This window comes from Octodon degus, unplaced genomic scaffold, assembly GCF_000260255.1.
Source record: "Octodon degus isolate 3935 unplaced genomic scaffold, OctDeg1.0 scaffold00093, whole genome shotgun sequence".
Taxonomy (NCBI): Eukaryota; Metazoa; Chordata; class Mammalia; order Rodentia; family Octodontidae; genus Octodon; species Octodon degus.
In genome coordinates, this window is record NW_004524669.1 from 9,035,582 (window position 1) to 9,046,675 (window position 11,094).

The 11,094-nt window shown below is 62.3% G+C and overlaps 1 protein-coding gene across 1 annotated transcript; it reads right to left on the reverse strand.

Annotated features, from left to right (window-relative positions):
* Nucleotides 1–17: 17 nt before the first annotated feature.
* Dusp8 (dual specificity phosphatase 8) lies at nucleotides 18–11,088 on the reverse strand. Its single transcript, XM_004637969.2, has 7 exons — nucleotides 11,008–11,088; nucleotides 7,102–7,418; nucleotides 5,667–5,805; nucleotides 2,449–2,615; nucleotides 1,863–2,022; nucleotides 1,621–1,744; nucleotides 18–1,496 (listed from the first exon to the last, which is right to left on the reverse strand). The coding sequence occupies exons 2-7, from the start codon at nucleotides 7,330–7,332 to the stop codon at nucleotides 494–496; spliced, it is 1,824 nt and encodes a 607-aa protein (XP_004638026.1). The 5' UTR covers nucleotides 7,333–7,418; nucleotides 11,008–11,088; the 3' UTR covers nucleotides 18–493.
* Between the last annotated feature and the right edge of the window lie 6 nt (nucleotides 11,089–11,094).

The window sequence follows — 11,094 nt, forward strand, 5'->3', positions numbered from 1 at the left end:
GAGAGAGGGAGGGAGGGAGGGAGACAGGCAGGTGGGGAGGGAGGGAGGAAGAGAGGGAGGTTCTGCGGCTCAGTTTGTGGCAAAGTTTTTTTTTTTTTTTCCTTTTTTCCCCTTTTTGTAAAAAGTGCACAAAAGCCGGGCAGTCTCTTTGCAACATCAGCAGTGTTTCCGGGGAAGGGGTCGCAGGGAGGTCCCAGGCCTGGCACTGCAGCTCAGCAACAGTGACAGAAGGTGACCTCCTATTGCTTAGAGACAAGTGTTTCGGTTTAAATACCAGACAGTAAAAATAGAGCGCCGAGGGCCGCCCGCAGGGTTGCCGAATCATTGCCAGCATGAACTGCTTAAATAAATAAAAAATTGAAATATTTACTTCTTGGTAAAAATTGCAGTAAAACCATTTACCTTCCTTTGTATTATACATAATAGATAGTTATACGGGGCTGACTGCTGCCCGAGGTGCTGAGGCAGTGGGCAAGGGACCACCCTGCTGGGGTCAGGAGACCTCGATGACCTCCACGCTGCCTGAGAAGCTGGCCTGCTTGCTCAGGGCTGCCAGCTCCTCACCACGTGCACGCCCTTCTGCAAAGCCCTCCTCAAACTCCATCTGGCAGCTGCGTCTCTTGAACTGAGGGTCTGGAGTGGGCTCCTCAGGCCAGCTGGTGCATGTGTCCCGGGTGCCACTGCCAGCACTGGTCCCTGGCATGCCTGCCAGGCTGAAGGCACCCTGTGCACCCTCAGGGCTGAAGCACCAGGGTGCATCGGGTGACGGTGTCCCCGGGGAGTCTAGTGGTGGCACCCAGGCCCCGGGGCTGGCTGGCTGGCCTGGGCCCGGCAGCACGGGTGTGGACAGGGCAGAGAGGCCGTGACGTGGAGTCTGGCGCCCTGTATCTCCGAAGTTCAGGCCCAGGCTGAGCGCCCCTGGGGAGCGGGCTGGGGAACTGGCAGGGGGCCGGTGCCGTCGGCGGGGCTTGGGGCGCATCTCTGTGCTGGCATCTGGGCTATCCGTGCCTGGTGAGGGGAGGCCCAGTGTGCCCCCCGAGGGGCTGTCCAGCTTGCACAACTTGGGGACCTCGCCAGGGTCAGGCAGCCCAGGGTGCTCTGGCCGTTGGCTTGGGGCGTAGGCCGATTTGATGTCCAGGGAAAAGGAGCGTTTGAGGCGGTTGGTGTCCTGCAGGCGGTCGGAGGACAGGTGCAGGCCACGCAGGCCCTGCTGCAGGGCGCTCGTGGCTGGGCTGGCAGCTGGGGCCTCCCCACGGGCACCACACTCCCTGGCTGCAGCGACCGCCATGCCCCCGGTGGCAGCACTCTCTGAGGTAGGTGGTGGCAGCCTTGGCAGTGGTACCCCTGCTGCGGGGCCCGGGAGGGGGTCGGGGGTACCTGGGTGGGGGGTGTCACCCTGCAGGGCAGCCAGCAGCTTCAGGCTCTGCTCGTACTCCAGCAGCTGGCCCAGGAAGTTGAAATTGGGTGAGATAGACGGGCGCCGGTCCTTCACAAACCTGGCGGGGAGGGTTTCCGTGGCTGGGGGTTTGGCAGTCGGTCCCCCAAAGCCCCCACCCCCAGTCAGCCCCCACCCGCTAGGTGGCGCTGCTGTGGGAGGCCGGGCCCAGCCCGTGAGGGTACCTGTAGGCGTCGTCCGAGGACATGCCCATGGTCTTCATGATATAGGCGATGGCGATGGTAGCAGAGCGGGAGATGCCAGCGAGACAGTGCACGATGACTTGGCAGCTGGACAGCTTGGCTTTATCTGCACAGGTGGGCCGAGGGGACCATGAGGGCTGGGAGAGCAGGCCCTGCCCAGTTCACTCGGGCTCAGGGCCCTCTGCAAGCCCCGCCCCGGCCGGGGGCCCAGATTCCCCCCTCACCAATGAACTCGATGGACTTGTCCAGCCAGGGCAGCAGCTTTTCACAGTAGTTGTCATTGATGGGAATGCGCATGAAGCGGCTCTCGCAGATGAAGTCTGGCTTGGGGCAGGAGTTGCTGGCATTGAGGACGTAGCTTATTCCATTTTGGGTCATCAGATCCTGGAGGGGTGGAGGACAGGTTGGAAACGGGTGTGATGGCCAGGAAGGCCTTCAGCTTTGGGATGCACTGGAGCCTGGCCCCTGAGCCTGGAGTCAGCCCTGGACACCTTGGCCCGGAGCCCGTGGCCCGGTGATGGTGTGGCAATGACAGCTTCCCCTGCCAGCCCACCTGAGGCTCACCCAGGCTCCCAGGAATGTTAGGGTTGCCTGGGCCGTGGCTTTGCTCTTCTTCACCATTTTTAAAACAGATCCTCTCAGAAATGGCTGGGGGGGGGCACCATGAAAGGGCCAGGAGCTGGTACCTCTGTGGCACAGCTGGGGCCTGGGCTCCCCTCCTTACCCTCTGGCCCTCCCTCATGCCCCCACCCTTTCCTGGCCACCGCCCTGGGGCCCTGCCCTGTCAGTGGGAGCTCCCTGCGATCACACCTTGTTGAGGACATCCTTCTGAGAGCCCAGGTAGAGGTGAGGCAGGATACGGGTCAGGCCGACGCTGGGCACAGGCAGGCAGGGCTGGGACAGGCTCATAGGTGGCAGGGTGGTGGGTTTGCCCTCGCAGAGGCTGGGAAAGCAGGAAGAGAACGTGGCGAAGCCCCCTGCGGGAGGAGACAAGTAGGCATGTCAGGCTGGCAGGTCAGCTAGGCAGGAAAGGCCAGGCCACAGCATCTGCTGTTGCCCCACCACACCCTGGGGACCAGCCCGGCCGGCCAGCCAAGCACCTGCTTCCTGCTGGCAGGCCACTCACGCCACAGAGGTGCGTGCTGATGCCCACTTACAGCCTGCCCACATTCCTCTTCCTGCTAATTAGGGGCCAAGGACGCGACCTGATGCTGCTAAGAACACTGAGGTGGCAGGGGCACATCATGCACCTGGGCGGGCAGGGGCTGGAGGCCCCTTTCATGGTGCGTCACCCCCATCTTCTGCACACCTAACCCCAGCCTGGCTGCCCCTGCCCCACCAGGCACACACCTCCGAGCCCTAGCCTGGGCTGGGGTGCCAGGTCTGGGGGTGAGTCTCACAGAGGGCCCCCTGGTCTGAAGCATGACCTCGCCCCAGAATGGGCACACCCTGCAGTGGCATCTACAGTCGGGTCGTGGCTGCCAGCCACCAGCAGGAGGGAGCTGATAGGGGCCGGTGAAGGAGCCTCTGCTGTGGGCTGGAGAGACTGAGCAAGGGTTCCTGGTGTGTCCGACTCAGTGACCACAGCCAAGCCAGCCTCTGGTCTCAATTTCCACATCCTGCCTCCACACAGCAGAAACAAGGCTGAGCCACAGGCACGCCGTAGTCGGGACCTGGCTCCGGTGAGTCCCCAAGCAGCCTCAGGATTGCCTGCACATGCTTCCAGGCAGTGAGCCCCCCAGCAGGCAGTTTCTGACTTCCGCCTCGGAACAATGGCTAAGCACACCTCACCGCACGGGAGGAAGGTGCAGGGGCCCAGGTGGCTTCTGAGGGTGGGGTGGCCATCCCTCACTCCCTGGCCCAGCTCCCAGCATGCCCTGTGTGAGCTCCCTGACCTAGCTCTGGGTATCTGCAGCTGGGAAGGCCCCCAGGCAGGGAGGTAGAGGCACCAGCCTCAGAGATGTCTGGTCCCTTTCTTGGGAACCTACCAGAGAAGCAGGTGGCACTGGCACTGGCCATGTCACAGTGCAAAGATGTCCCACAAGGAGGCCAACTTGGTGCTGGGCCTGTGGGGACCCCTAGATGGTACAGTTGGAGGCCAGCTTGGGAGGGACAGCAGGAGGAAGGGTGGGGCAGGGAGGCCCAGAAGTGGGGCTGCTCTCCATGGATGGAGGTGTCCCCTTCCTCCACTGTCCCATCTTGCTGCTCTACCCAGGGAGGGCACCATTCTGTCCCTAGTGCCACTGTGTGAGAACCAGGAGAAGCCTTCCTTTGTCATGGGTGGCCCACTCTACAGCCCTTCCCATCTGTTCTCACTATTCAGGGCAGGGGCTGTGCCCAGCTCAGGTGAGGGTAGGTGGGCAAGGGCAGGTGGCCATGACACCATCCTGGATGGGCCTTTAGGGGACTAGAGACAAAGACTCAAACCTCACTGGGCTGGACATCAGGACAGTGGAGGGGCAGCCCAGAGAGGGTGTGGCTGGCCCCAGGTGCACCTTCTGGCAGTGCTGTCCCCATCCTGGTGTCTAGTGTGGCAGGCCTGCTAGCCCACAGGTTAGAGAGAGACTTCCTGGACCCTGAGCACTTCCACAGGAAGGGTCTCAGCCTCTGTTTCTGGCTAGGGTGTGCTGGGCACTGGGAGGGGTCCTGTTCTGCCCACACTCCATGCACCCTGCCTCCCCAGTGCTCAGCCTCGGTGAAGCTGGGCCCTTCATATCACAGGCCCACCAGGCAGGCTCAGGACCAGTGTGGACTCCAGAGGTCACATGTGCACCCCCCACCCCTCTGAGCAGGCCGCTTACGCACCACGTCCCCGGGGTGGGGCTGCACTGCTATCTTGGGGTCTGTCCTGCACCCTGGCCTGAGCAACCCACAGGGCTCCGGTGCCTCCTCACAGGTGGGGCTGGGGGTCACTGATCCCACAGACAGCAGTGTCTGAAAGCCAGTCTGGGGCTCCACCTTGCTGTGGGCAAGAGAGCAGGGCTACGGCTGCTCTGCTGGCCAGGTGGTGGGATGGGGTGCCGTCTTCACCTCTCCATCTACACCTGTGTCCTCTGCCTAGAAGGCTGAGGCCAGGTGGCAGGGGAGTCCTGGGCAGGAGAAGCTGGGGTCTGGGACAGCCAGGTATACCCACTGTGTCCTTAGGAGGGGGTGCTTCAGAAGCGCTCTCCGCCAGTACCTATGTGTGTGAGTGTGCATGGGCACGTGCATGCGTACGAATGTACACAGACAGGTACTACACAGTGTGACTACTCGTAAGTGTGAGAGCATGGACGATGGGCACAGTACATTTGTGGAAGGCTGCCCAGGTGTAAGTGCATGTGTGAATGTGAATATATGTAAAAGGTACATGTGTACAAGTGTGAGTGCATGAGTGTGCACAGAAATGAAGGTGAAATGAAGGTGAGCTTACATAAGAGGATAGATACGCATAGATGAGTGTACACAAGTGGGTGTACAAGGGTGTGTGCAGGAGTGTGCAAATGGGTACAATGTGGGCACAAATATGGGTGCATGGGAGTGCGCATGAGGGTGAATGTGCGCAGGGTGGAGCACGTGTGTGTGAATGGCTACATCTCAGTGTGCATGGGTGAGTCTACAAGGATGTGTGCACAGGTATGTGAGTGTGTGTACATGGGTGTGAGCATGCCCAACTGAGCTCGCTGTGATGTGAGTGTGAATGGGTGGCCTGAGCACGTGGAGGTTCCCTTCCCCAGTGCTTCCTTTTCAGGGCTCCTGGCAGCAGCCCTGTTCAAGGTGCCTGTTGCTAGGCAACCTTCATCCTCTGCGCAGGAGGCCCCTGGTCAGGCTCTGCCCCTTCCCCATACTCAGGTCCCTTTGCACCATGGGCTGGCTTTGGGGTCTCCTCTTGTTCTCCTTTTCACTGGGAGTTGCAGTGGGTCAGGGCTCTGTGCAGGTGTTCTGAAGTGGGAGTCTCAGCCCCCACACCCGCAGCCAGAGATCCTCCTGCACTGCTGGCCTCCTCAGACACCCCTAGCCTGGCGCACAGGGCTGGGGGATGGCCTCACCTGTGAGGATAGCCACACTGTCGAAGCAGCCATCCAGCTTGCTGAGAAGGATGGACAGGAAGCTGTCTGCAGCCAGCACGCTGGCGTCCCGTGTGCTCTGGTCGTACACCACCACATCCTGTGGCTCTGCAGCCTCCACCTGGGGGCCAGGCGGGCAGAGGTCAGGGCACTGCAGGCACCATCAAGTGCCCAACGTCCTGCCATCACCTCTGACCGGGAGGCAGACTTAGAGGACAGCAGGGAAAGGCTGCTGTCACCTTGCCATCTGAGGAGGGTGGATGACCCACTCTATACCTCCTTTACCTACCCTGTGAAAGTGTGCCCATACACGAATGGTAGAAATGCCTAGAGCGGCACAGGTGGGTCCACATGGGGGTGCCGTGTGGAGGCTTGTGAAGGCAGCCACCCTGGCTGAGGCAGGTGTCCACTGGGGAGACACAGTGAGAGCACTGGGGGCTGGGCTGCCTCCCAGGGTGGCTGAGCACAGGGAACCTGGTCCTCAGGACTGGCAGGAGGCAGGTTCTGGCCACCGGAGCAGCACGGTGCCCTTGGGGCCCAGTGTGCCTCTCCACTAAGCCTCTGCCCCAGTGGTGAAATGGGGTGGGGCAGGCTCCTTGCTCTATGCCCACTACCCTTAGAAGCCCGGGCAGCACTGGAGGCTGGGGTGCCTGCTGCCCCTCCCCCACGCAGGCCGCCCTAGGCCAGACGTCAGTGGCTTCTGTTCAAGCAGGTCGATGTCTCCGCCCCTAAGCACACTCAGCCCTTAAGCCGGCTGAGCCGCCTGCCCTGGCTGGATGATGTCACCGTTGGCCAATGGGATTGCACTCCAGGAGGACAGGAGTCCTGGCTGGGGTGATTAATCATGGATTTCCCTGGCTGGGGCTGGCCTGGAGCAGAGACTCCTGAGTACGGTTCACTTGGGTCCTCTCCTGTGTCAGGCAGCTGGTGTCCTCTGCCCACCCAGGGCGTCATGGGCAGGAGAGGTCAGAGCCCAGCTGGCTCCTCCCCAGGAGATGACTGGGGAGCTGTCCCTCCCTGAAGGGCATTCCTGGGGACCTTGGAGAGAATTTCCAGGGAGTTGAGAGAGGATGGGGTGGGGGTGTGGCCAGCTTGGCGTGGGGCACCCCAGCCCCACAGCAGAGAGCCAGACCTGGCTGTCCTGTCCCCTGCATGTCCTTCTTGCACCCGCCCCCCACCCCCCTGCCCAGTCATACCTCCTCATGCTTTCAGTGCCCTCTCTCCGAACCCTGTGGGCAGAGGGGCGGTAGACCCTTGGTTTCTGAGCTGGGTGGAGACACAGGAGGAGGTGGGCCTGTCCTGTGTGACCCTGAGAAGCCCAGGTTGGTTTGGGGGCCCATGTCCCAGCCTGCACATAGGTCTGACTTCAGTGGTGAGGGCTGCCCGGAAAGGCCGCCTAGGGGTGGAGCATGAGTACCTGGCTGCGTGTGGCAGGCTGGATGAGCTCAGCGATGGTCACCTTGCCCTGCTGCAGCCGCCGCTTCACCAGCTTGGAGCAGCAGATGTTGACAGAGCTGAGCACATGCCAGCTGTTATACTCCACGAAGGAGCGACTGTCGATGACCAGAGGCCCCCCAGGCCCGCCGCGCAGCAGGCTGGCTAGCTTCCTGGCGTCCATCACCTTCCTTGGGAGCCGGTCCCCAGCCATGGCGGGGGTGGGCAGCAGGCAGTGATCCCGGGTGAGGAGGATGTAGCCTTGCGGTGCTCACAGAGCCCTAGCGCATGGCGCCCGACCTGAGGGGGAGGCGGGGTTCAGCTGTGCTGGGATGTGAGGTTCTCACACAAACCCCAGGACCCCTGTCCCTGGATGGCTGTGGTTTTGCAGGAGGGGTCACCCATACACATGGAGGTGGAGGACAGGTATGCCCTGGAGGGGGCCTCAGAGCCCTTGGTGAGCCATTAACACTCAGGGCTCCCAGCTTCCCCTGGGGCCTCTGCCTCACCCCGCCCTTTGGCTCTGCAGGACTGGTCCAGAGCTTGGGCCTTGTTCCCACCACACCCTCTGCCCTTCCCAGCTGGCAGCCTCCTGCTTCCAAAGGCAAGTCTGTGTCCCATTTCTAGATCCTGCTCCCTGGGCTGATGATCCAGATCCTGCAGAGGGGTATCCTGGGGGCTGCAGGCTGGAGTGCTGCCTCTTGGTCTGGGAGTCCCTTCACTATGGCCGCCTGCCTGTCCCACCATTGGGGCTCCGTGTGGTGGAGTGGCGTCTGGCATGCACCCCACCTTTGTGGGTCTCAGCAGGGCCCTGGAGGCTGAGGGCCGAAAGCAGGAATGGGAGAATGGACCCCTGCCACTGGCCACCGGTCACCTGTCAGCCTGTAGGCCTCAGCCCCCAGGAGGGACAGTATCATGCAGAAAAGTTTAAATGTGGGGAAACTGAGGCACAGGACAGGGATGGACCCAACCTGAGGTCACAGAGGAGGCTATACAGAGCCCAGGGCCCTCAATGCCCACCCCCCTAGGCCCCCATGATGGCCTTAGTCAGGGCCTTCACTTGACTGCATCCCACCCAGCTATGGGTGCACCTCAAAGTCTATGGCAGAGGGTACCGCCAGTAAGTCCCCACTCCTAGCCACGTGGGTACCCTCATACACATCCACCGCGACACTGGGGACAGCAGCTGCCCCAGGCCTGTGTGTCCTCCAGGTCAGCTCACAGGTAGGGGCATGGGGTATGGGGGAACCCAGAGCAGGAAGAGCAGAGAGTGCCACACCTGTAGCCCACGGGGGTCATGTGGGCAGGCCACCCACCTCCTGCCTAGCTCGCTAGGCCCTGCCAGGCTGCCTGGCCCTGGAGCCTGCTCCAAGGTGCTGCATCCTGAGGGACAGGTACATAGGACTACGGGGCCTGGGGTCCCTCAAGGACACCTGTGCTCCAGCCTCCCCTCAGTCCCTTTACAGGTGAGGACAGCAGACAAGGGCCAGCCGATTGTGGGGACCCCCAGCCCACTGGGTGGTGCTATGGCCCACTGAGGAAGGTCCCTGCCCTTTAGAGGGGACCCCTCTGATTAGTGCCTGCCACACTCTCAGGGAGTCTCAGAGCTCTAATGTGAACTTTGTACGTGGGAAGGAAAGACCACTGCCACCAGGCCCCCTTCACTCTGGATAGACCCTGAACAGCCACAGATCCCAGAGGGCCATGATGGGGTGGAATCCTGGTGCTGAGCCCCATGGCTTGCTACCGTACGCTGTGTGGGGATGCTGGGCTGGGGGTGGCCACCCTTAGACAGACACTAGGCTGAAGCAGGTAGGGAGGGTGGGGTGGGCGCTGGCAGGTGGCACTTGGTCCCCACCCCTGCTCCCTGGGCACCTCCAGAGCTGGAGCTTGGCCCTATTAACTGCTGTAGTATCGTTATTTGCAGCCGAGGGGGACTCATTAGCAAGTTAGCACCTCCGCGGTCACCATGGCAACAGCAGAGGTGCCAGGCAACTGCTTGCTCCTGCAGCAGCCATAGAATGAGCCAGCCGCTGCTCTGCAGTGGGCAGGTCGCCCTTCCTTGCCTACTCCAACCCCACAGCAGGTGCCCCGCTGGCAGGAAGCCCCTTCCCCATCTGCTTTCCCAGGGACCAGGACCCAGAGCTCACGGAGAGGCAGGGGCAACAGCAACATCAGGTCAGCCATGGGCAGGTACATGGGCAGAACAGGCCATGCCTGGCCAAACTCCTGCCAAGCCCTCCCACCCTAGGTCTGGTTGCTAAGGGCAAGACCCCCTCAGCAGGGCTCTGGGCCAGAGCGAGCAGCTCCCAAGTCCAAGGTCAGGAGGAGGCTCTTCAGGGCTCATGCATGGCCAACTGCTCTGCATGTACAGGAACACACCCCTCTGCACATGCTCTGCACACACTTTGCACACAAGACACATACTCCTTACCCTCTCAAACCTCAGTCCTGTTTGTAGCTACACACATGCCAAGGTTTGTGCACACACCAGGACCAGAGACTCTCAATATGCACACACACTCACAAGCACTGTAGCACACTTGCTGCACCTCTGTGAACTGTGCCCCAGGGCAACTCCGGGAGAACAGCTACCCCACAGACTCCCACACCAAGGCCTCTAGCACAGCATGTTCCTGTCTCTAAACACGTGCCTGACCAGCCACAGCCCAACGCCCAGGGCATGCCACCCCCAGAGAGTATTCCACTATGCGACTCCCACTTGAGTCCACTGAGGGGAACTAGCTACCCCAGAGTGGCTGTCAGGGCAGCTCCCACATTGTAGTGGTGCCCAGCCCCTGCACACCTACACAGCCCCCAGGAAACAGCTGGAGTGACAAGGTGCTGAGATACCAGCCCACAGTCACCAAGGCCGGTCCTTAGCTTGGCCCCACTCCCCTCCACTCCCTGGGGTGGGTGGGGAGGGCGTCTCTGGCTTTCAGGTCCAATGTCAAGGCCAAGGGAGCCAGCCCAGGCCAGGACCACGCTGCAGGCCACGCTGCCATGGGAGGGTTGTGAGTGTCCTTGAGAGCAGGTGGGAGGCCACCTCAGCCTCACCTGGATTAGCTCTGCCAGAGAACTGCAGGGCCTCCTCTGGTCACTTTTCCACACTGGACACTGGGTGGCTCAGACAGCCTGGGGCCTCCTTTGGTCACTGTCCCCAACTGAACACAGCATCCCAGTGCTTTCTTTGGTCACTGTCCCCAATCGCACACTGGATGGCCCATGGTTCTGATGGTCAGTGCCCCCATAAGTCAGGCCAAGGTGGCCTTGGCTGAGGCAGCCCTGGTGGCCTGAGTCCTGCTGTCTCCCTTGAGGAGGCCTGGGCTGTTGTTTTCCTCCTCCATGCCCAGCACTTCAGGGCATTCCTGACCCTAGGCCCCATGACAAGAGGAGTGTTGCGCAGGGAGGGATCCTGGACGATGAGGCCTGGCAATGCCTGCATCTGTCACAGAGCTGTCCCAGTTGGCCAGGCCCAGAACCTCCCCAGGGCCGAGGCCCGGGCCAACGGCAGCAGGCGGACTTGACGTGCCTCCAGCTGCCCACAAGGGTCTCTGTCCGCACAGGTGTTGTTGGCCTGGAGGAACGTGCCTCTAAGCTGGCGCAGGCGGTACTGCAGCCACACAGGGTCCCCGGGGCCGCGCACGGGCGCACGGTGCACGCAGGTCCTGTGTCCCGGGGCCTCTTCCCCGCCGCACGCAGCCCCTCCTCCTGCACCTCTCCTCCGGCAGGCCCGCCCGCTTTGCACCCAGGCCCCGCGCCCCTCTGCGGCAGAGCCGCCGCGGGCGGCACTGTGTCCCCATCCCCGCCGCAGCGTCCCCGCCTCGACCCGCAGCGGCCCGGCCGGAGCTAGACGGAAGCAGGACAAGCACCCCCCGCCCCCGCTCACCTGGCCGCCGCTGGGGGCGCGCACCCGGGACCCGTGCCGCGCTCAGGGCACCCGCGCCGTCGCGTCGTCCATGGGCCCGCCAGGGGC

What these genes read in the sequence shown, in the direction of transcription:
- Dusp8 (XM_004637969.2), bottom strand. Translation starts at nt 7,332, where the DNA reads ATGGCTGGGGACCGGCTCCCAAGGAAGGTGATGGACGCCAGGAAGCTA. An exon ending in CAAGTCCATCGAGTTCATTG is followed by an intron (nt 1,745 to 1,862) that starts GTGAGGGGGGAA and finishes CCACCTGTGCAG; the next exon opens with ATAAAGCCAAGCTGTCCAGC. An exon ending in TCCTCGGACGACGCCTACAG is followed by an intron (nt 1,497 to 1,620) that starts GTACCCTCACGG and finishes CCTCCCCGCCAG; the next exon opens with GTTTGTGAAGGACCGGCGCC.